At 33.9% G+C, this 25,987-nt stretch overlaps 3 protein-coding genes across 4 annotated transcripts; 1 reads left to right on the top strand and 2 right to left on the bottom strand.

The window, feature by feature from the left end:
• Positions 1-661: 661 nt before the first annotated feature.
• On the bottom strand, positions 662-8,437 carry LOC124440446 (tricarboxylate transport protein B, mitochondrial-like). The gene is made up of 7 exons (XM_046990842.1): positions 8,415-8,437; positions 8,052-8,127; positions 6,375-6,580; positions 5,275-5,498; positions 4,054-4,274; positions 3,320-3,393; positions 662-1,101 (listed from the first exon to the last, which is right to left on the bottom strand). Exons 1-7 carry the CDS (start codon positions 8,435-8,437, stop codon positions 987-989), a joined length of 939 nt encoding a protein of 312 aa, XP_046846798.1. The 3' UTR covers positions 662-986.
• Positions 8,438-9,272: 835 nt separating this feature from the next.
• Positions 9,273-20,265, bottom strand: LOC124440398 (tubulin gamma-1 chain). Its single transcript, XM_046990791.1, has 19 exons — positions 20,073-20,265; positions 19,667-19,717; positions 18,368-18,429; positions 18,056-18,109; positions 16,864-16,977; positions 16,187-16,255; positions 16,019-16,098; positions 15,479-15,524; positions 15,260-15,340; positions 14,856-14,942; positions 14,745-14,790; positions 13,474-13,577; positions 12,371-12,424; positions 12,198-12,296; positions 12,048-12,122; positions 11,628-11,714; positions 11,365-11,480; positions 10,117-10,189; positions 9,273-9,592 (listed from the first exon to the last, which is right to left on the bottom strand). The coding sequence occupies exons 1-19, from the start codon at positions 20,119-20,121 to the stop codon at positions 9,575-9,577; spliced, it is 1,365 nt and encodes a 454-aa protein (XP_046846747.1). The 5' UTR covers positions 20,122-20,265; the 3' UTR covers positions 9,273-9,574.
• Positions 20,266-20,533: 268 nt separating this feature from the next.
• On the top strand, positions 20,534-25,600 carry LOC124440298. Of its 2 annotated transcripts, none has more exons than XR_006946649.1 (8): positions 20,534-20,766; positions 20,866-20,990; positions 21,415-21,481; positions 21,540-21,657; positions 21,745-21,943; positions 22,600-22,743; positions 22,813-22,938; positions 23,636-25,600. XR_006946649.1 is itself a non-coding variant. In XM_046990656.1 (8 exons), exons 1-8 carry the CDS (start codon positions 20,564-20,566, stop codon positions 24,058-24,060), a joined length of 1,293 nt encoding a protein of 430 aa, XP_046846612.1. In that variant the 5' UTR covers positions 20,534-20,563; the 3' UTR covers positions 24,061-25,600. The 2 variants fall into 2 exon arrangements, 1 of the variants encoding a protein (XP_046846612.1); XM_046990656.1 differs by having other exon boundaries at positions 21,859-21,943.
• The last annotated feature ends 387 nt before the right edge of the window (positions 25,601-25,987 follow it).

Here is a 25,987-nt window from a genome sequence, read left to right as displayed (position 1 = left end):
CTTAATAATATTGCGTTAAATATTTCAAAATCAAAGTTTTTGCCTACAATTGCATATAAATGCCTGTAAATGCACTTACATTGAATACAAAAATCAACCACTACCGCAACACGTTATGCTGTTCAGTCAAAAACTTTCCCAACAGAAGGCTATAGTCTATAGCCACACACAATAGTAATATGAAGTTACAACACAAAAACTTCGTTTCAAAAAACTAATCTCAGGATGGTTGTACAAACATAACGAGCAAGTTAGTATATAAAACTATAAGACCTGTAGAACGTAGAACAATTAACTTGTTGCCATTTTTATAACCATTGTCACAATGAAGGATTCATTTCATAATCTCGCCATTTTTTATCAGTTCCGTCTGAAGTTGCAAAGTTCCGCTTATAAACACGTTATTTACCACCTACAACGCAAACGGCAGTGATGCTGTCAATAGAATAGTAATAATTACCATTCATAGACCCAGAGCTGAGAGTGTACGAAAAATCATACCTGATGGGGTGATTATTTGAAAGTGGTTTCTGAATTAACTCTGTAACTGCAGTTTAAACGAGAAAATAATATTCGTGCTTTAATTGGATCTTTCTTATTGAACTGGTTTTTATAGTGAATCGATAAATGGAACAAGATTTCTCTTATTTATACACAAAAGTAATTCTTGAGTAGATTTAATAAAAGTGCGCACCAAATGCTGTCACAATTTTCGTAAATTCATCTAAATTATAAAATACTAAACATTTTCAGTTCCAACAAACTTGAAACCAAAAAATGCCGCTCAAACTTTAATATATATGAAGTGATGCTAGAATTCTAAAACATAAGTCCCGGCCGGCAGGTTAGTCACCACTTTAATATATTACATAAATCAATCGGTCCAACGATCCCTATGTGTATACACTAAGTCCCATTTACCAAATACCTTCAAATAATTCCAGATATTGATTTTGAAATTTTGATAACCTTTCACGAGAAATTAATCAATCCGTCACCCAAATGTAATTGAGAACTTTCATAACTTGTTCGTAAATCGTAAATACAAAAGCGACATCGAAACAAACACGACCAAGACGAGGCACAGTGCCCTTGTAAAACCTGGAACGATAAGCTTTCAATTAATTTTATGACATTTTCTATGCACTTTTATACATTTCCAAAGCACTTAGGAGGATAAACAATTTCATTAGCAAAGGCAACCTTAAAAATATATTCGGTACATGAATTGGCAAACAAAAAAGTGCGATTTGCAATGTTATTTTTGAACTTTAGTTTTGTTTAACTAAATGAAACGAGCGCAAAGAATATAAACTATATGGGCACACACTAATGTTTCCTGTTTCCACAACTCTCTAAAGCTCCGTGGTCTAACTTCAATTAGGATAGGTATTAAAACACGATCAAAATGACAATGGAGTAAGTAGCCATGTTGGCGTATCAAACCAAAGAACTTCATTAAACTTCTTTTCAATTGGTGCAGTAATCGAATCAGTAACTGATCGTTTCACTAAGGACTCAAGGTTTGCAAGAGGAATCCATTTAAACCAAAAGAGCAGCAAGAAAAAGTAATTAAGATGACATCAAAATGAGAAGTATATTTTGCATTTTGATTCCAAGAACGTATCGTGAAGAGATTATAACGATAAGCAAAAACAATGCACATAGTTACAGAGTTACACCACTACATCGCATTTTTTCTTAGCTATTCAATTATTTTTTTGTAGTGATAAACCATGAACAACGGTAAGACACAACTATTTCTGCCAAGGAGAAATTGCTGATGAACTGAGTACATCCTACAATTTTACAAATCTTATGAACGCATAATTTGCACCAAGAACTATGTACGGACCAAGTCTGGACATTTTCGATGTCTCTCGAGCTGCTGACACATTACAAACTCGAATTTAAAAAATACTTGTAAGCAATGGAACACAAGTCCTAGTTGCGATAAAAAGTAATTAAGGCTGCAGCACACGAGAGCCATCAGCTGAGCTAAAAGTTACTGGTGCCCGTTAGCTCAGGCAGTAGCTCGCTGTGTTTGTATGAATTTTGCTGAGTTTTACGGCTCATGTAACCTTTTCTTGCACATCAAGAATTTTTGATATTTTAGGCCTCGTAAGGCAAAATTGTCGCCGTTTGCGGTGAATTTGAGCTAGATGCTCACATATTCAACCAATTAAAGAGCCAAAAGCGACGCTCATGACCAAACAGCAAATTATAGGCTACAAACAAAGTGTTAAACTACTACCCATGCTTTTACCCACTCGAGTACATATTTTCGAAAAAGTCATAATGTTATTCGAATCAAGTAAGTTTTAACAGTCAACAAATAATTTTATTCCAAAGATTTTGCCACTTTTCGGTTTTAATTCCTTTGCAATTTCTTCATGCACAATTTTAGTCTGGCTAGAATGCAGTTTAGCGGACACTAGTAGCCGTTTTGCAGTGACCACAAACATAGCAGCAAATGCCAAACTCTAACCCTAACCATAACCCTAACCTATATTGTAACTATAAAAGTAACTTGCATAACGTTGCTTTTACTTTTTCACTTGTTAAGGCCCGTTCACACGATTTGATTTGTGCGATCTGGTTGTCTCGGTTCCGACCATGGTTGCTTGTTCAGATAGTCCGAAGATTTTGTTGATATTTGTATTCGATAAAATATTTATAGTTATGAGAGCGGCCATTTGTACTAGCCAGTACATTTATCGATGTATTTTGCGTATTTTTTATTCTTGTTTTCAAGGCTTTTTCAAATCTAATTTCTCGTGTCAAATGAAATTTGGGAAGTATGAAGAGTGAAAAGTCTGAGGCTAGTCCGCTTCATTTGATCTTGTTGGATGAAAGTAGAGCAAGTTATATCTCCATCCGTTTTTTAGGATCCGACTGTCGGAAGCTCACTTTATATGTGTTCACACAATGCGTTTTTTAGGATCCGACAAAATCGTGTGAACATGCCTTTAAAGAGTAAAACGGCGTTTTGCCCTTAGTATAATAGTTGATAGGGTTATGGTAATGATTAGGGTTAGGCTTAAGATATTTGAAATTACACAATCTCTTAACTTTCTATGTTTCAACTGGCATGTAATATTTATTTTCTGAGCCTGCCGAACTTTTTGCTGACCAGCGACATAAGGTGTCCAAATGTTGTTTGAATAAAGCAACAAGTTTTAAATTTTAAAATGTTCTATAATTATCGCTTGCATGTAGTTTATGTTATAGCATTGTGCTAAACATTGGGGGGGGAAGGGGGACAATATAGGTGCACTTACAACTGGCTCATAAATTACGAATAAAATTATTTACTTACGCTTTCGGTCCTTCGTGTTTCATAATTTGTACAACACAATCCCAAGAGCTTTTGTATTTGTGAGCTTCCAAACCCTTAAAACAAACATTATAAATTATTCATCCGTTGATCGTTTGCAACTTATAAAATCAATTATACATCAATATGAATCTTGTCATTGAAAACAAACAAATCACATACATCATTAGCAAACCAGCACAGCCAGTCAAACCTGAAACGACGGCAGTTTACATTACAGCATGCATGTGGTTTCAACTCCTTATCAATTACTTCTTTGGTGTTTTCTCGAAAACATTACGCATTTTGTGACCACTCTATTCATTTACCTCAAAATTTTCATATCCATAAATGAAGTATAAAGAGTGGCGAATACTACTTTTCGGCAGAGATGAATCCAGAATATTGTTTTTGTAAAAGAGTGTACTCTTGTTGGGATTAAATTTCAGAAAATATTTAGCGTATGTCACCACGTTTTACATTTTTTGTTAAATTCTATCACTCTTGGACAATGTTGGGAGATCTTTTGCAAAAGTGTGTTCTATTACACACAAATCACAAAAGCTTTTGGTATATTTATCTTTCGTAGGAAAATTGGCAACTTTCTTAGATCCCACAGTAAATCCATTCCTGATTTTCGGGCCGTTTAAACATGTCAATAAGTAAACATTAGTCGTGATGCATAAGTCGAAGACTAATTATGTTAAATGAAATTAAAATATCATAGTAGGGTAAACCTGCATTCTAGTTTTGACGACATCTATTGGAGTGTTTCCAAAGACACTTGCTGCTCCAGCAACTCCACCAATAAGAAAAGTTCTTATCGCTCCGATATCTTTAGAATTATCGCCTTCTTGCAACCAAGTCTTCAAATTGGAGTACACAAAGAACCTGATCATTTGATTGGTTCCTTGCTTTAAAATAGTTGGTACAAGACCTTGGTAGACTCCAGTAATACCTGAAACGATACGATTCGAGGAAATTACAAATCGTTTTGTTTCACACTCCAATAAACTATTTACATAATTTTTACTACTAGCATGGCAACGTGGTAGTATTTAGACTACAGTAAAGTTTGATTAATTGAATTGATTAATAGAATCAAGAACCTGTTTATGAACAAAACCTATTGCCTATTGGAGTGTCAGAAATTGTTGACCCCCCCCGATACAGGTAAGACTACCAAGAGGTTCCTATTCAAAGATCAAGCAAAATCCAGGATCTGAGTATACACCTGCCATTTGTATTATTTATATTTTGCATTTATTAAAAAATTCAGATTTTTTAATAAATGCAAATTTCAGCAAACCATTGCTTTTCAAAATAAATAAAAAAGCAGAGGCAAAACAGGAAAAAATCTGTGTCTTGCTAGGAATATTGCTCGTATCGGCATCAATTAGATTTTATTGCAAGGTAAATTTATATTAAATTTCAATTCGTCTTACATAGTAGACTTTCATACAACACAAGGAAACGTAAATTTATGTTTATTTTTTTAACGTTGCCACGCACTACAACGGAACAAAGCTGACATTTTTACTAGAATCTTTCAGTTGCTTTAGAGGGCAAATATTTTTCTCTGTTTGCGACACTGGTAAGGTGACGAATCAAGTCAATGAACAACGTACGTAGTGTGCTGTACTGATATTATTCTCGTTGCAAAGCATCATATTCGTACTTCTCATTAAAGTCTGACCACCTCACGCAATCAATGGTGTCAATCTTTTGGTATATAAGTACGTGCGTATAACCCCATTCCAGTGAAATATAGTATAAAATACAAGCAAATGTATACCCTCAGGCAAAATTGCATGAATTGTATGCCATGCAGCAAAACAGCTGACCTGAGCTGATACATGTGATTTAAAACACAAAGTTAATAGTTTGATGAGATGGAAAGTAATAAATGGAAGATTCAATACTGTCACTCTGTCACCATCATGAACATTCCAACATACCATCTGTTTTAATAATAGTTGATACGCCATGAAGAAATCCTCTATATTTGGGGTTGGGCTGAGTTTGATCGTGAATAAATTTTACTTTAACAGTTTCCATAGGACAAACAACAAGAACAGCTTCAGAAACACCAGCTCCAAGACCAGAAAGCAAAATATTCCGTTGTGAAAGACTTCCATTTTCATCGCAAAGCCTGTTTTTCAATGCTTCAAAGACAGAAAATCTAAAGAAGCAAGAAAAATATCATGCATTAAAATTGCAATTAAACGAAGAAAAACAATCAATGTTGAACTTTTTATCTCAGGCATGCATTTTTCAAACAGGTTATACATTATATTCTTACTACATGGTTAATATCACGGTAGGTAGTAAAGACAATCTTCAATTGAGTTTTCACTCTAAACAAGCTGAAACTCACAAATATCTTACAGTCGCTTTCCACTGAAAACACGCCAAAAGATAACACTTTTTAAATGAGGACCGAAAGCCAGAGCCAAACACCGAAATTGCATTAAGTCGCGCTGGTGTACTCCGAGGATTGCTATTCCAGAAAATTCAAGAAGCTTAAAAATGGCATTTCCTGGACTTTGAGAGGTGGAATGATACTTGTATGATTTCAAATGCATTTAATACATTGTCCCAACACAAATTCAATATTCGACGCTCAGTATTCATTTTTGCACTGCCCAAAAATCAACTCTGGTGGGCCATAGCCCCTGCCAGCATGCCGTTGCTGACTAGAAACATGTACTACAAAATACTTTAGGGTCCTCACGCCAAAAAACGCTCCTGGGGTATCAGACTAAAGTGCTTGAAAATATCCCAGTATCTATGTAATGACTCTTGAAAAATTGCAGTACATCAGGGTTGGAATTGAATATAAAGATAGTTCTGGATGGTTGTATGAAAGATGAATCCCATCCACTGGATTTTTAAAACAATTAAATAAAATAATAAAAATTATTGATTGAACAGATTGATTGTTGTCAAAAGCTAAATGTGTCAGCAGTAATAAAGTTTTCAATTTTTTAAAAACCCATAAGGAATGCACTTTATTGGTAGTTTAGCTATACACCTATACCATTCTCTTACACCATACCTAACAGAAGCTTTTGGTATTGATCCATATAACAGTGAACTCAGACCACGATAAAGACCAAAGAAGCCATGAGATTGCACAGTTTTCTTAGCACAATCTAATGGACCTGTATATTTAGGAACCTCGGCTCTTTCATCCAACTGCAGTTGAGTTTTTACATATTCTGTGGGAAATGTGCAAAGAATTTCCAAACCACCAGCAATGCGCCTGAAACATCAACACAAATCAGAATAAGAAAATTAGTTTGAAAAAAATCAAGATGTATTTTTGGAATCAAAACATGCAAAAGCAAGCTGTTAACAATGTGTTATTTCGCAAACTTTATTTTTGGTGTCAATTGGTTATAAACTAATTGTGATGTTAACCACAGAGCCTATACAAACTGAATTGATAATTGATGTAATGTACCATCTGATTCATTAGTTTTATACAAACCAAGGAGACATTTGGAAGAACTCAAGAGAAGATGAGTGCATACCCAAGACCAAGGGTTTTGAGAGTTCTTATTATAATACAAAACAGACAAATATAAAATAAACATTTAAGTTTTTCCTCTGACATGTATTCATAATTAATTTGCAAATTTTCTTTGATTGACTTGATTTGTTGACTTCAGATCGGTTTGCACAAGCTGATGGAAACACAGCTATAGACCAGTCACTGTATGTGTTTTGTTTTGTTTTTTACTGTATCTGAATATGAGCCCTTCAATAATCAGACTCAGTGATCAATGTGGGGGTAGTGGGGTCAGGTGGAGATGGGTAGAATAAAAAGAAAACATAGTCTATTTGTGGGCATTTTGACCAAGATGATACTTGTTCATAAAAAAGGGGATCAGGTATGCCTCAGCCCCATACTCTTTGCAGTGGCATAGTCACAATTTCCTTTCAAGGGGGTGGGGGCAGTTAAATGACAGTCAATTGAACAATCTAGTATATATTATTTTAGCGGGAACTTCACCAGGGGGAACTTCGCTTTAGGGTCCAACAATCTCTAATAGTTTACTAAAGAATCTAAAGAATTTTTCCATGAAGTTGCTTACGTAGAAAATATCACATCACCAATATTATTGAGTGAAACACAAAACAGTTAACACTCAGTATAATGTTAACATTATTTACTTTATTTATTATTTATTGATGATTACTTTATAAGAAGTGTCAATTGTTTTTATGAAATATTTTTTGGCAGCCATAATATTACTGAGTAATCAACGAGTTTCGTGTATTTTAGAATATCTACTTATGCACTAATTTTTTAATTACATAGCAAGTAAATAAGTTGTGGGATTTCTTATTTTAGACAATGCAAACAAATGCATTTCATTAACACGATACACGAGAACGCAAAGAATGTATTGACATTAATAACCTAGCCCAACTCCCGCCTTTCTTTTCGGATTACAGTCCAAAGTTCATGTTTTGTTCTTTAGAGACAAATGAACTGCTCGCTGAAACAAAGAACTAAAGTCGAAATGAGATATAACGCATAAACTTTCACAGCAAGTAAGAATCTCAAGTGTTCTATAAGCCCAATCAAGAACTTAGTTTCTTTTATCAATGCAGCCGAATCAAACTACAAGTCTACTACAAATTACGTAATTCACTATTTTGACTTTATTCTAGTCGTTCTCTACTTGCAATCATTTAAAAATGTAATTTGCAATCATCACAACTTGCCTGCTAAAATTGCTTTGCCTGGATGCTTTTTTCCAGCGATCTTTCCACTAGGGCAGCGCTCATAGAAATTTGTTCTTTACTACGTGGCAAGCCGACCTTGTGCGAACATTTCTTCTCAGATGTTTCAGCCATCGACTTTAGTGGCTGTAGTCTATCTTTATTTCAACAAACGAAATACAATTCTTTTAAATCAGTGCAAGTCTACCCTGTACAGCCTGTCACAACTCACAAGTGTTTGTACTCGTAAACAATGATTAACGTGATAGTGATATGTTAATGTTGCTTTATTGCAAAACTTTGATTCATTTCCGACTTGTTCCGATTATATTAACATCCGCTTCCGGATGGTAAAATCACACACATGATTTGTTCTGCCATTTCCATTATTTAGGTTTGCTGTTCAAAAAATTTCCAATTAAACCATACAAAGGTGAGAGCTCCACGTGAAAAGGGGGTGATTTCCCCGGGATTTCGTTTGTTGTTTCACCAGCAGGATCTCAATAGTATGAATGGAGATTGGAAGGGGAGGGGGGGAGGGAAAGTACACCAAACACCTGAGGGTATCAATGGCCCAGTCACACACACACACAATGCAGCAATGACACAGAACAATAATAATGCAGAGGGTCACTCAAGTCTGCACTGCGTCCTCACGGCCACCATTATTCCAGGAAGATATTTAGGGCCAGACCAGTTTATGTGAAGTGGGACGAGATGCTCGCCGAGATCCCGCACGTAATATAAACTGTTTTAAAAATCAGGTTATACCACTCTTATTAAATATGTCTTTGCAAACAAACAAACTAATCTAATAGACTCGTGGTTGACATTTTCTTTGTTGGATATTGCTTTCTCAATAAAGATCAATCAAATTAAATCCGATGGATAAATTCTAATGTTCGATGTACTTCCATACATTAAATTTGATTTGTGACATTCGGAATGCCTATAAATGCATTCGAGGTATTTTTTGACCAGCAACAGGCGCATGCACAGCGGCTACCCATAAAAATCATTAAAAAATTATGAGCAACAATTTATCGATGATAATTCTTGGTATCGGACAGGTAATTTCGACTTTCTTACTACTTTCAATACAATCATGAATCATGATCTTACTTGTTTCGTGGCATAATTTAACATGTTTCGGTACTTGTAAATAAGACCTCTTGACCTCAAACACCCACAATAGCTCAAAAAACCTCGAGGTTTGCCGCAGTTTTAACAGTGTCAAATTAACAAGAACAATATATTACGAAATGCACTATCCTGTAAAGAATTATCATTACAATCTTTAAAGACACGCAAACTATTAATAGACATAGTGTACATACTGCTAAGATCGGCGAACACCCACATTCGCCAGATTCTTGAGAAAGTCATTTTTACTCCAAACGAACTGATCTTCCAATTTACTTCTAAATACACATTCACATGTGTAGTCGTGTACATTGTACAAGTATAGGCAGAGCAACTAAACATATCACTGGAGACGACATTATTCATATGAACAACAAGCATTCACTTTGACTCTACACCCTGAAAACGAGAAAAGAAAGTGATTTGTCATATAGTTCGAATAAAGGGATGATTCACAGTTGATCAAGACGAAACGATTATGTTTCAGCAATGACGTTGAACACAATAATCAAAATTATGTCAGTTAGAGCAAGACTTAAATCACGTAAAAATTGTTCGGACAGTGCGTTGCATTCAAGCTATTCAGAATAAGTTAAATAACTACGGACTTATCGATACTATTTCAGTGCATTGGTAAGAGCTTAGATCTTTAGCTCAATAATAGGTATTCATGAAGAGTAGTCAGTATGTGTCAATGACACGGTTCAGTGTTGTGTTCAGTAAAATGACTGCCGCTCACATGCACAAATAGCCCGATATGGCAAGTCAAGGACACGAGCACAGCATTCCGTGAATATAATAATACTGCAAATGTTTTTATCTTGGTAAAGAACAATGGAGAGTAGAAAGCTGCATGAGTTATTGCTAACTTCCAAAACAAAAATGAACTTATTGAAGGGAAATAAATCAAAATGTGCACTCACTTTCATTCCCCATGAAATGTAATCAGGTTTTGTAGCCGCTTGATACTCGTCAATCAATTGTTGTACAACTTCCCTTAAGGTTTCAGAGAAAATACAAATAAATTAACACGAAGATAGACGCAGAGAATCGACAATGAATCGACATTGATCGAGAAGAGGTTGTTCAACAAAACGAACTTTCGTTGGCCGGAAATTTTTGATTCAGTGGTAAAAATTGTTCGAAAAATCAATTTGACTTCGACTTTGATGTGTCTTTTACAGATATCTTTATTTATAAATATGAAAATCAAAAGGCATTTAGCCTGCATCGCAGACCTTATATTTGTATAAACATAAAACATATATAGTCTACGATGCAGGCTAAAACATTCTACCACGACGGACATACAGGCATCCTTTTCGTTATATTCATTCTAAGTTCTATTTTTACCTTTGGTTAGTTTGGTATCAAATACAACCATAAAAATCAAACAAGACGAAACATGATTGAAGGATATTGTTTTATTTAAGGAGGCTCCATGCAGTTACTTGCGTTAGATAGTGAATAAAATTCTAATTTCTTTTGTGATGATGACGTATATTCAGTACAAAGCAGATCTCTACTGTTTATTAGATTAACATTTAATTTCGAAATAAAAAAAAACTGTGGCCGGTTGCACAAAGCATTGATTGCGTTCACGATCCATTAGATCATTAAATATACAGAATTGTAAAAAAAGCGTTTATATTTTATTTACGAAAAAGAAATTTTGTAAACTTGGAAGCGATAATATATTTTAATGATAGCTCAGTTCAAATCTTTTAATTTTCCTTGATGTTTTTTAAAAGTTTGAAAAAATTACTATCTAATGGATTACGCTATCCGCGCCACTAATACATGTAAAAACTCCTTGGACTTTTAAATATTTTCTAGAAATTTTCTAAATCACTGATTTCTAGAAAGATTCACAATGTCATTATAGTTTTGGCAACAATCTTGTGACATATTTTCTATTTGAGTTACTTTTCTGTTGAGATTGGTCATTAAAATAACGTCGTGCTCAAACGAAAAGAGTGCACGTTAAAATTATTCTCATACTTATGGCTAAAACGCACCATACTCAAAACTTTGATAAAAATGTAAAGATTATAGAGCCTCCATAATAAGATAATATTCCAAGTTTTCTTCCATTATGGAAAATCAAACGAAAAAGTTTTGTGTCGCAAATAAAAAGGATGATAATTTTTCTCGTGGTGAGTAAAATTTACCTAGAATTATCCAATTCGTCAAGATTTTCCTCGAAAATAGGTTCTTTACGATAATTCTCGAGAAAGGCCTCGCGTTTTCTTAGTTTATCATAAAGACGGCAACTTTTTTCAAAAACCTAAAAACATAAAAAGAATACGTCAAACAAAAAACATAGAAAAATTGTGGAAGAATCGAAGCAATTTATACATTGGATTTTAATCACAAAGGTGAAATTTCAAAGCCCATGTTTTCTTGCATGTAATTATGTTTATTGAATACTAACTGTTGAAATACTAGTGTGATTCGCCATCATTAGACCGCTGACTCTATGAGCCGTCTGGACATAAGGAGATTTACGAGAGAGAGCCACCTAAAACGTAAATCACAAAATGCAGTACGACAATATTTTGTCAGAAACCACTTTAACTGTCAAAAATGCAGGTTGAAGTTTATTTACACAAAAGTGTTCATTAACTATCTAGGTTTTGAGGTAGTACGGGAAACTAAGCTCTGGGATGAAAGTTGATAATTTTCTACGTAAACAAGATGCCTTTCCCGAGCCGAAAATCAACCAATCAGCATGCGTAAGTATTTTAATTTGTATTAATTATAAAATAAGAATTATATTATTTATGTAAATATATTATAATTAACATGTTCTAGAAATGTATAAAGAAACACAAAGAAAAATAAAATATAATACTTGGATACTGGCTGGACCCCACGGGATAAACTCGGCCAACTTGCGTTCGCGGATTCTTTGAAGACTTTTATGAACCTTAAATTAAACATTACACAACAAGACATATTATAAAATTGAGGATGTATAGAACAGAGTTGATAATACGTTTACCTGCGTTGGATCAACCTCGCCTTGAATAATGTTCAATATAGAAATATAGCAATGCTGAAATTTCTTATCGCGCAATGTTGAGACCATAACATTTTTTGGCTGTTAAAAAAAAATGTTTAGCATTACCAGAACAACGACAAGGCTAAAATATAAAAAAAGAAATATTAGCAAACCTGAAGTAATCTCCTCATCACATCCAAAACAGTTGTTTTACGAACACTAGATACCTATAAAGAGACAAAAACTAAAAAATTGAACTATTTTGTCAGACTCTCAAGGATTTAAATAATTCCCTTATGCATGCACGGGACCATTTTTAGTCACTCTACAGCTCGCAGAAAAACATAAGTAAGCTAAACATAAATTCCAGAAACAGAATAGTTTGAAACTGGAATAAGTATTTGGAAGAGTTCCTAAAATCACTGCTAGATTTTTAATTTTCGAGCATGGAGAAACTCAGGATAAGGCAATTCTTAAAATACAATGACTCCATTGACTAAGGATTCATGTCTCACGAAGATGTAATGATTGCATGCAATAGCGAAAAAGCCCATTTTACTAAAGTTTACTTTCAATTAACATTGTTTTCAACACTCAATTGTAAATCATTATGTGTTGAGAAAGGATTCAGTATAAATATATCAGTTTATGAACTGCTAAGTTCAAGTGCCGATGGCACGAAACAATTTATTTTCTTAAACAAAAGAATACATAAAACCGTAATGGACTTCGTAGGATGTTTTAACAGCAATGTTTGCGTTCTAACTTCTGGAACTACTAAAGTTTTTTGTGAAATGCAAAATAAAAAATCTATCTTCAGTCGATTCCTTATTAACATAATCTCCAACCAAAATGTCGGTCACAATCTAGTATACCAGGTTATATTGATCAATTTCGCGTAATTATAAAATACGCAATTATTTTCATCTTGTTTTCAATAAATGAATAAAAAATGCATGAACAATGACAAGGGAGACGGCAGTCGAAGTCGACGGAAAATAAAATCGTTGTCATGCAGCCTTTGTTCATTTTCACAACATTTGCTCTTTTTGCCCAGAACTTCGAGACTGAGAGGTACAATGTACCGTTAACTCGCAAAGATATGGCAAATTCCCTCCTGTACTTTGAAAACGATTAATCAACAAAAAGATTTGCAAAAACGTCTATAAAAACTGAAAGTTAACACTACGAGGGACAAAACATTGCCAGGAAACGACAGACTGACGCAAGCTACATTCAACCTGTAGCTACAACATCTATAAGACATCAATGATACCTTTTGATCAGTGGTTAGTGGAGTATAGCCAGTCATCAAAAAGTGTAGACGAGGAGTGGGAATGAGAGATGCAATCAAACCAATCAAATCGTTGTTCATATATCCTAAACAGACGAGAAAAATATGTAGATGAAACAAATATACGAGAGCTTCTATCAAATTTTTTCTGGGAAATGCTAAACGAGAAAATGAGAAAACATTGACAACAACATGGAAGATGGAAACACAAAACAAACGCAACAACATGAACTACACGTACTACCATTGCCATTCACGCGATAACGCCGCTGGGATATTTCTTAACACACGCTACCGTTTATGTATCGTATGATAAGTTTTTAGCAAATAATACAAAGGAGCAAATTCTGATTAAATGGGAAAAGAAAATTTACCATTTTTCTAAAAAAAGGTATTGAAAATCGCCTCATTACTATTTGAAAACGGAATTTTCACTTTACTGATTTCTTACTTTGAAATATTTAAGCAAAAATCTTACCATTGCTGAAGAAATGACTTTTACATTGATTAGAGAGAGCCTTCAGAATACGGGCATTAAACTTTGTATATTAATGAAGACCTAGGTATTATATTTTTTGTATTATCAATATTACGACCACTATACCAGTATTATACCGGTGTCAGACCCGTTATCACATCCTTATCATACCGTATCATATAAGTATCACATCCTTATCTTAACCATATCACACTGGTATCGCATCAACATCATATCCGTATCATACCCTTAAGTATAAGTATCACACCAGCATCATATAAGTATCATAACAGTATCATATAAGTATCACATCCTTATCTTAACCATATCACACTGGTATCGCATCAATATAATATCCGTATCATACCCTTAAGTATCAGTATCACACCAGCATCATATAAGTATCATAACAGTATCATATAAGTATCACATCCTTATCTTAACCATATCACACTGGTATCGCATCAATATAATATCCGTATCATACCCTTAAGTATCAGTATCACACCAGCATCATATAAGTATCATAACAGTATCATACAAGTATCACATCCTTATCTTAACCATATCACACTGGTATCGCATCAATATAATATCCGTATCATACCAGTATAAAATCATTAACATATCCGTATCCAGTATCATACAGTTCGTATCATTATAGCAGTAGCATACAAGTATCATACTCAAAAATATATTAAGTTATACGCGAGCGGTACTGTGGCTAAGGAGATACAGTCTGACATTATTTTATGTGTATATATCTTGCACCAACCTGGATATCTCAGTGTAGTTGTACTTGTAGACATAATGGTTGACACCTATTTCAAAAAACTTCGTTCATACAAAATAAATTTACGAACTTAGAACAGAAAAGAACACTAACCAGTTGGTTTACTTGAGAAAATGTAGGATTAGGAATATGTAACCTATCCGAAGCAATACGATTGAGAGCGGTATTGTCTAAAACGACCTGAAATAATAAAAAAATACGTTGTAATTATATAAATATAACTGTTAGAAGATCACATGAGAAGTGGTGTTTCCTTGAACTATTTTTATGGATAATTTTGGTCAAATCGTCAAAGGATAGATTATAGATTTTAATGTTAGCCAGCTGATCAGTAATAAAATGATATAACTGTCGCATTGCCACAACCAACGATCATCAAAAGAAATGTGAGTAGAACACGTTGTTTAGGATCGAAATCATAAAATCAGGCGAGTCAAAATGGCTATGACAAAGTTTCAAGCAGGACCCTGATAAATTGACATTTTTAATGAACTTACAACACAATCTGCGTTTTGGGTGAGTCTTTTCAATGTTAAGACAGAATTATAGGGTTGAACGACAACATCGCTGATGTCTTCCTATAAAAAACACTCATTTCATAACAATGTGATGTATACGTAAGCAGCTCATGTGTAATTATTATGCAATAGTTATGTAGTTTTACTAGTATACAAGACAAGCAATAAAACACATGACTTATACAGGGTCGGAGAAACCTGCTGTGGAAAAACGGAGTACGTTTGAATAAGTTTCTTGGGAAACCTACATAAAAATGAGAAACAGTTTTTCACTTAAAAAATAAAGTGACTTGCATTTTTTGACATGGAATGGTGAAACAGACAACATGTTTCCACTGCACATTTTACTAAAAGCAAAAAGGCCAACACGAGTCCACGCAGTGACTTTATTAGCAATAAATTAATACAATACAAGAAACGATTTATAGCTGGTAAGATTATTCGTGAGCACCTCAATGTTAGCGGTTTTAATGTACTCTCCACCTCTGAGTATATTGTGTAGGGTAAAACAGTGATAAACGTTTACTAATAATCAATAATCAACATGAAAAGAATATCCCCAGGGACGTGGCCAACCCACAAGTTTACTCGTGCTATGCAAACTTTTGTGGATTCATTAACAGTAAAAACAATAGTTATCTAAAGAAAGAAATGATAATGTTCTAAAATTTGCATTGCATGACCAAAACTCGGAGGATGGCTATTTACGAATCTCACACAGTTGAAATGGCTACATACCTATCATTCAATTTCTCCAACATGTATGAACCCATGCCAGATCCAGTACCACCTGCAATCGAGTGACATATAACAAAACCCTAAAGATAAATCAATATGACGTGATGTAAGAAAAAAATTTAAGTTTTAAATTAAAAATTCTTTACGAATATCAAAATGCTGCTTTACCTCAAGACTATCACTGCCATCAGCTTCACGGTCAATAATGTCAAATATCTCTTCATGCAATCGTTCCGCCTATATTTTAGAAAATATGACATACTTTTGGTCTGACTATCTTAAATGTGCCTCCTCCCTCGCTGGTTCAAATGCATGTTTTAATCTAAGCCTGCACTACTGGATAATCTGGTGAAAACTGTCTTTTGTGACAGTGAATACCACTGCCAGTATTTTCCATATACATGCACACAAATGTTCGTTCATACGTAGAAAGGCAGGGATCCCAGAACATCAATAATTGAGGACGGACACTGAGGGATTATTCACATATTCATGTTTTTCCAGATTAATTTCTTTTAAATCAAATGTTTTTTAAAAGCGGCAACCACAAATACATGAATACCTCCCTCCCTCTCCCCCATTAATAACATTCCGACATAACTGTAAACATAAAGCCAAATACATTAAATGAATGTGCACGTTTGCTTACATCAAAGCTTATGCATACAATGGACGAATTAATGTGAGATTGCCAACAAAAATTGTATGTTTGGCTGTTTCTTGCCAGCCATACATACAGGCAATCAGGCTGCAAAATGTGATTGCCTACCTGAAGTTAGAGGAATGGTATAAAGAGTATTAATATAACATCAATAAAATATGGAAAGACAGTTGTATTTACACACTTGTGAATAACCACTGGCCCAGTTATTTCCAGCTCCTCCCCCATGTTTTGATGTAAAGATATTCTCAGGATTATAAAGGTTGGCATAAGGAGATGACATAATGGTATCAATAACCTAAAATGATTATTAATAAATGGAAATCAAGATATCTTCAGAAATAAAAAGATTGCCATAAACAACATCAAGCAACAAGACAGTCATTATACTATCAATGACCAAAAATAGCACATCGAAAGAAAGCCAAACATATATTTTGACAAAAGAAAGGTTGATGGACTCTAGTTATCTCAGTACAATACAATACAATACAATACTTTATTTCAGAACAACATGTAAATACATCATTATTAAGAAAAAGGAAACCCAGAGGTTAGCCCTATATCAAGGGTCTCCTATAAGTACTAAGATGCAAAGTGAAGATATAATAATGTCTTTAATATCAGAACAAGGCAGTTAAGAGCACTGATTAACACTAAATGGATGAAAATATGGGTCAATGAGAAATCAAGATATACTTTTCGTGATACAAAATAAAAGTGTAATAATGGACATCATACAGTATGTGGAAACGGTGAAGATTGTATATTTTTCACGATTTCATGATTATGACAGTTGCCATATGAAGGTAACACGCACAAATTTAATTGCCTGTAGCCAATACAAGACTATGACATGACAAGGTCACATGACAAAATCATCACACTTGCCAGTTTGGCTTATTTGGAGCCAAATTTCATAAATCTTCTGTCCAAACAATGCAATGTGAAAATTTATATTAATAAAGGTATTACATCCAAATGCGGTCACAAGCACCATGTATGTTGACTGTTGACAGACTTCCCACTCAGATGTTGAAATACTTGAATAAAAACTTGAAGTTGTTCTTTAAATCAAAATTATGATATGTTGGCGTAATAAGTTTTTATACTTCTATAATTTCGAAAGCTTGCATTCTTCAATTCAGAGCTTTTAATTGCAGTGTGTTGGACGCAATGTTCCTACCTAAGTCTTTATGTCAACAAGGAGTGCTCAAAAGAAGGGCCCTGGGTATGAGAATAGGTGTCTGATGCATTGGCCTGATGTTTGGCTCATTTTTGGCTTCTTTTGATTTAGAATTTGGCTTATGTCCCATCCACCAATCTCCCAACTTGTTACGTAAATGTCATTATATTTTCAAAACAGGCACACTAACCCTTGGTTCAAGATCAAGCAAAACAGCTCTGGGAATGTAATGCTCATCATCAGCCTAAATAGATACACATATAATTTCATCACATAAAAGTAGGTCAACATTTATATTTTTAAGTACATGAAACATTTTTTAGAAGAATGGTATGTAAATAATATCATTGTTGAGAAAGTATGTGTATAATGTCTGAAACAAGCCTTTCTGCAAAGCAAACACAATTTTAAAAGTCAGAAACATCCTGGTGATTGCTGGACCAATCATTACGATTTGTCTTTGAGATTATTTTTCAAACTTAAAAAATTTAATACATTGTACTTGGTAGAAAAAGACATCTTTCCTGTCTGTTCCATCAGTTGCAAAATCTTCAAGTATACCATCTATTACAAATACAGTAACAAACATTAATTTAATGTAAATGGTTTGAGCCCGGGAGTATCGTTACATTTTGTAAATGTAGATCATCCAGGTTGGTATAGTCCTGAGAAAGACTGTTTTTGTGGTTGTATACTGACGTTTCGACAACCTTAGCGGTATTCATCTTCAGAGTGAAATGAAGAGTAAACATCAGGTTAGCGATATTTGTTATCTGCTTCTTACGTCATTGTATTGTGTGTACAGGAAATGTGTATTGTCATTGTGAATTAGTGTGAAGTGAAATGTTTTTAGTTGTAATGTGTAGGTGTCAATTGTGTATTGTCATTGTGAATTAGTGTTAAGTGTAATGTTTTTAGTTGATCGTTTGTTTGTATTGTGAATAACTCGTTTGTAAGGTGCGGTAATTGCTGTGATCTGTTCAGGGGGATTTGTTCCAAGTTGGTATACCAACTTTCTAATGTAAGCCGTTGTCTATAGTCAGTACTGTAAATAATGCATTTTGCGAAGTCCCAGTCAATGTTGTGCTTTGTGATTCGGTGATGTTCGGCAATGTGATTAGTTTGGAACTGGCAGGAACTTAAACATAAGACTTACTGAACACAAACGAGCTACTAAGAAACAAGACAAAACTTCGTAGAACCTTGCATATGAATGTTGATGGAGTCCGCAAACGAGGTAGACCGAGAAGGAGATGGATGGATGCTGTGAACAGTGATATGAAGGCGATGGGTATAATGAGAGATATGGCAAGAGATAGAGACGTTTGGCGTAGAAAAGTTCATGGACCGGTCAACCCCCCTGGCGGGGATTAATACTGGCCAGTATACAAATGTTGTTTGCTTTTTGTTTTTGCTTTACAAGTAAGGGCATGTCCAAAGACTTAAACATGGTCACATACATTTATTAAATGGCTACAAGCAAGACCAAATATCTACAAGCAAGGCTAAATGGCACAAGGCTAAAGGCTAAATGGCACAAGGCTAAAGGCTAAATTGCCACAAGCAAAGTCAAATAGCTACAAGCAAGGGTAAATAGCTACAAGCAAGGCTAAATGGCTACAAGAAAGGCTAAATGGATACAAGCAATGCTAAATGGCAACTAGCAATGCTAAAAGGCTACAAAATGGGCTAGCTAGATATTGACACGTTAATGTTATGTAAAAAGCAAATGTATCTAAATTTTGCAAAGCAACATTTTGTCTCTACATACGCATGCTTTGCTTTGTAAAACTGTTTTTACCTGAACTGATGCCATGTTCAGCACAGAGTTGTTTCCAGAATTCCATACCAACTAAATAATGGAGAAAAAAATCAAATATAATCATGTAACAGTTTTTGTTGTAGTACATAGTAGCACATGGCAGTACACAAAAAAATAGGTTAATCTAAAAATTATTAAATTTACTACAGCATATTCTCCATTCATATTTCATAAGGATTTTATGTTTACAAGCACAGTTGATGTACATGTTTCAAGTACATCAACTTGAAAAGTACATCAACTCTGAAAATATATCATCTCTGAAACAAAGTTCATCAGCTCTGAACATAAATCATCTCTGAAACAAAGTTCATCAACTCTGAACATACATCATCTCGCTGAAAAAATATTCACTCTGAGAGTATAAAATCAAAAAATTTCTTACTTTGATTCCCACATTGTCCAATCTGTAAAGTTATTATTTCCCGTGGCATTGTATTAGACGTATTTTCGGTACGCACATCAAACAAAATAAGAACTTGTTAAAAACATTAAAGTCTCCTTAGTCCTTGGCTTACCACACGCATTTGGCGGGGTAAATAAGATTTGCATTTACCAATGGCATTATTTACGGTTTATCCCGAATAAGCTACGGGATGTCACGATAAGAAAAACATCCAATTTGTAGTAGAATGCTAAAGTCTATTATGCCCAGAGATTGTACGTAGCTATCAATCATGAGTAAAGAATGGCATGATATGAATAGTTAATACTTACCATAATGCTCAAGAATTTTACTCATTTTACTCATCGTGCTTCTAATTATTAAATATTTAAAATTTTAAATTGAAATACTACGAAATGTCTAGAATTTTTTTTGGTATCACGTGACGAATGTTATTTCAATATAGGGTCTTCTCTACAAGTAAACAAATCATGGAGGGCGACGGAGCAAATTTGCACATTTCGTCAAAAGCGTCAGATAGTAACCAGAAAAAGCAAACATATAAAACTTTTGAGCATGTTAGCGACATTTTATCGCCGTTAGAATATCGTTGGGCTTTTATCCAGGATGTTTTAAAGTGGAGCAATCTGGAATTATCTGTTTTGATTTTCAACACCATCAATGTTTTGTTTTGGTAAATCAGTGTGCATCTTTTAATACTTCGAATACTTTGAATGCTAAAGTTTTATTTGTCAGTGTGTGAATTCGCAAAATATTTATACATTTATTTTAGGTGTTTTCTTACACCGTATTTAAAGAAAATCGTCATCGTAGCTTTCGTGTTATCGCTGTTATTGTTGTTGCCTCCCATTAGAGATTCGATAGCTTCGATCAATTGGATAAAGAAACAAGAAAATGGTTTGTGCTTTCTTTGTTATTTTGTTTAAGAAATTAGCAGATAAATTCTATCCTTTAGTTTTTCCACAGTTTTGATTTTATTTCAGCTGTCAAGCTTACTTGTTTTTCATAAAACCAACCTTTACGTCCTTTGTAGACTCACTGTTCTGTCAATTTGATTGAAAAATTGAAACAACAACGTTAAATTTATTATTTTACTTTTCTAATTTTTTTATCTTTAAAAAAAGGTTTCTATTAACCATCTTCAATTTTAAATACGTACTTAAATAAACTGTACACCTGGTGCACTCCTTGCATAATTTTCTTAACCATGTGAACATGTTTTGTCTCTCCAGAATATATTTACATTTGATTTAAACGTTATGTCTGATTTATTCATTGTACTAATAAAATAGTTTTAACTTTTGTATTGTGTCAAATCTAGGTAACTTTGAAAATACTATGAACAATGATGACCAGATGTTAGCTAATGATGAAGGCCAGAACAAAAGGTAGTATTTATTTAAGAAAAAAGAAAGCATTCACACTAATATTTGAGCTTGTATTTAGCTGTGAGAAGAATATTTTTTCGTATAAAGAATTTTGCTTTGGTTTGGCAAATATTTTGGACAGATTTGTTGAATACTGGAAGAAACTGAAAACATTAAAAGCAGAAAATGCCCAAAAGGTAATTTTTCTGTTTTCACAATTTCTTGTCATCCATTTCTTGTCCAACCACTTTGATGTACATTGATTTCCAAATTTTTATTATCAGGAATCACAAACTCTTTTTCCAAGTGGATGGGGGACAAACATTTCATGCATGTGAAGAAGATATATCAAATGACATTAATTCATCATAATTCTCACTTTTTAATTTTCTCTTTAGTTTTATTTAGTAATATCTTTCCTTGGTCTTTTCTTTGCTATTGTTTATACACAGTTTCCAATGGGGAATATTTTATATCTGACAGGTAAATTGAATATTCTGTTTCCAATGGTGGGAGTGTACATGCCACTATGATTAAAATCTGTTGGTTTCTTATATAAATATGTATGTTCTAGTTAGGAAGTTTATATTTGATGATTCTCCGTATAAAACAGTGCTCGATGCCCGAGAGCAAAGCGTAAATATATGTAGTGGTGTTGAAAAAATCACAAAAACTACAGATTCATTCCAACAAGCCTGTTTCGTGATTGCTCACTCTTCAGGTGATTTAATGAATAAATACTTAAATGTAACCTTTGCCTCAAAGAAAAATTCTTCATCCTCTGCCAATGATCCAAATCATCCCTCGTTAAACACAAGAAACTTGTTTCCTCTTGTCGCCATAGATCCAAAACACTCCTATGTAATTTGTAACTATACGCCTTAATTAATATGCTAACTTCCATCATCTAACTTGTAACTATACACCTTGATTAATATACTAACTTCCATCATCTTGTATATATATTTTTAGCATTTAAGTATTTATTCATTAAATCCCTAAAGAGTGAGCAACCACAAACAGGCTTGTCAGGATGAATCTGTAGTTTTCATGATTTTTTTCAACATCACTACATATGTATATTCTAGTTATATGTATATATCCTAGTTAAAAGAAGCAAATTCTATTTTTGCTTGCAGTCACTTTCTTGTACCTATGGCCAGCAATTGTATTTTATGGTGTTAAGGATAAAGTTCTTCATAAAGCTAGAAAATTATTGCAGCCCTTATTTACTCAATGGGAAAACAGTAGAACAAAACGCAAAAGAAATGTACAATTGGAAGGTTTGTGGAACAAAAAAAATTTGACAAATTTGTTATTGATGAAATATTTACATTTTTCTTATCATCCAGTTAGTGAGCCAGTATCAGATGACAGTGACGATGATGAATTTAATTTAAACACTGCACATAAACAAACATTTCTTGTTTCTCCTATTACACCAGATGAAAGAATACCTCAAGAACCACCAATGACAGGTACAATAATGGATAAATATATACTGTCATGAACTCATCCTGGGTGAATTTAGTACTTAATTGACATCTTTATTTGCTTGTTATGTTGCTTATATAAGTGAATATAATTTTTGAATAAAAAAACCTTATGTTAGTAATATTATACACTGTTTTATATTTTACAATATGTACAAACAAATTAAACTGCAGCAGTGTTATTTAAGTGGTAACTGAGGCAAATACATTTATTTAGAAAACCTTGGCTGTCATGCATGATTGCATTCAGATTGTCTACTTAATTGTTATATAGTCATTGATTCACTAGTAGTCATGGTGATCGGAGTGTACGTACATATAAGGGACATGACACTTTCATCTTTTGAAAAATATGACTAAAATTGTTGTCTTTTACTAGATTAGATTATAGACACTGAAAAGTCAGTCCCAAGTTTCTAGGGACATAACTACAATGTTTATTGGGTGTGTATTCATACATTCAGTTGCACCTGACTGATTTCATTCAAATTTATGTAGCCTAACCACTTTCAAAATAGGTCAGTCAAGCACAACTGAATATGACTATACGTCCTCCCCTCCCCCCCCAATCAGCGTTCTGTTTAGCTTTTTTGTTACATATAGTCATATACATGTCCTACTGTGGACGACCTTGTACTTTGTTTGCATTCTAGCAACATTTATTTTTGTGTTTCCCGTGTAGATCCTCTAGACAGCTCTCTTACATTCGTTGACGGCCTCGAGTTCCCATCATTTGCACGTCGTGACAGTGCTGACTCTGTCAATTCTGATGATTTCGTTCAGGGTTTGAATTTTAACAATTTCACGCCCGTATCACATCAAAGCTCCATCGATTCTATCGAAAATCATGTTACGTTATCAAGTCAAAATCTGGATGAGACATTACCAGGTAATGATGCGATCCATGTACAAAATGAAAAAGATGTTCTCTTAAGGACTCATGATGAACCTGAAAATGATCATGGACTACCATCGATCATCGTAAGCTCTGAAGATGATTTTGAAATAATCAGTACAACTGAAGTTGATGAATTTGACGTGAGCGACCTTCATAACAATGAACCATCGACAGCTGATTCATTGAAAAAATACTTTGGTTACTCTTGAAAAAAGCGTTCTTGAATGAATTTTTTCCTTCATTTTGACCATCTCCTTTACCAACCACATGTATTCTTGGGTAAAGCTACGTATATTTCATTGATGCAAAGAATACCATTTTAACTTGACTTATTGAATTTACGTTTGGCCCGTTACCACTGTTGCTAACGATGTGAAGAAATCTTTCCTAGATTTATTGAATCTAAATGCAAGTAATCGTTATAATTGTACACCAATTCTTATCGTAGTGTTCATCTATTATTTGGCTAAAAACATTGAAAAGAAATTAGCATTTCGTGCCACAGTTCGCACATATATTAGCGCAACAGTGGGACGGAGCTGTATGTGCCATATATCTTGCACAAAAACATTTTTTCCATCCTTTTCACTGAAATTCGATTTTGCCTTGTAAGGGAGTGGAAAAAAGAAGGAAAATCTTTAAAATTTTATGTAAAGGAAATATAGAACCATTTTATGCTATTAGCCGAGCTTTACAAGATAGGAGACGATAGGAAAACGTCACTAAAGTTATCAGCACGCACGATCTGAAAAAACCTTTTATGGAATAGTTGAACTTTCAATTATCTGACAGTAAGAGTTTCGCAAATAATAACCATTGTTAATAACCACTGAGAAGCACTTTTGAAATAGCTTGCGCACGAAAATGACAAAGCTAAAAAGTGATTGGAACACGTATATATAGAATTGAAATATAAGACATGTTGTTCTAACTTGCAAACTTCGATGAAATTTGGCCAAATCGTGCACTCCAAAATCTGTCATATTTTAACCCTATGTCTTCCATTTTCTTATTAGCTGCATAATTTTCGCGCACAACACAATTCTCATTCTAAAAATTGTTATTTTTTGCGACAATTTTACTGTCAGATAAACCATTAGAAGTCGCACCGAAAATTTTGGCAATGACTTTAGTAATGTTTTCCAAACTGTTCAGTTTATTTTTATGCACCCTGTAGAGAGTAATAAGAAGAAAGTGTAGTCAAGTTATGCTTAGCAAAACAACAGCGGTGGTTTGCTGTTTAATTCATACGTCCCTACATTATGGTAAAATTTTATAAAGGATGCGTGTCTGTGTCCATGTTTAGTTTTAAAATTAACAACTATGTTGATAAGTTGCACGTATCGTTTAGTTATACGCAGGACGTTCTACCTCTCACGTTCACCATTAAATGCATCGCCAAGTAGAGTAGTTAACTGCCAAAATAATCAATCGATTTTCTTGATTATCTATCGATTCTCTGAAGCAATGGATACCACACGATGTTTGATAAATTAATTTGATGCAGTTTGGTTAAAAAGGTCGCACTGACTCACTAAGGAAAATGTGTCATTGTATAGCAAGTTGTTAATATATGTGTAATCATAAATAAGTATAGTACATTAAATATTTTCACGGGTTTGGTATGTGTAAAAATTTGTTTATAGGGATGTACTTTTATAAAGCACGATGATGTATTTCAAACATTTCAACTTGTAATTAATTCTGGAAATATGTGCATTAATATATTCCAAGGTATTCATGTCGAAAGAATTGTATTGTAATGTCTCACGATTATAGCTTTAAGTTATCCAAATTTATGATCCAATCGTAGACTCAATTAATCCACGCCGTCTTGGTTAAATGTTAGTGAAATCCTTTCAACAAATTGGTTGATGCTAGTTTGGCAGTTATCATGTTGAGATATACGGGACTTTATAAGTCAAAGTTGAGTGTAAACTTACAGGTGAAGTACTCAAATCAAAACGTCCGAATGAAAATGGGCAAAAATTCAATAAAACATCTGCATATGTTGAAATCCTAACTCTCCTCCTAAAAAACGAAGGCGTTTTGACTGGACAGCAATAGTAGACATCGCATTACACAAAGAAAATCATCACGACTCATTTATTGGAATTGTTTCATTGTGTAAGTGTA

Source organism: Xenia sp. Carnegie-2017, unplaced genomic scaffold, assembly GCF_021976095.1.
Source record: "Xenia sp. Carnegie-2017 unplaced genomic scaffold, XeniaSp_v1 HiC_scaffold_2, whole genome shotgun sequence".
Lineage (NCBI taxonomy): Eukaryota > Metazoa > Cnidaria > Anthozoa > Malacalcyonacea > Xeniidae > Xenia > Xenia sp. Carnegie-2017.
Note: the sequence above shows the minus strand (reverse complement) of the source record. Positions and strands in the feature narration are given on the sequence as shown.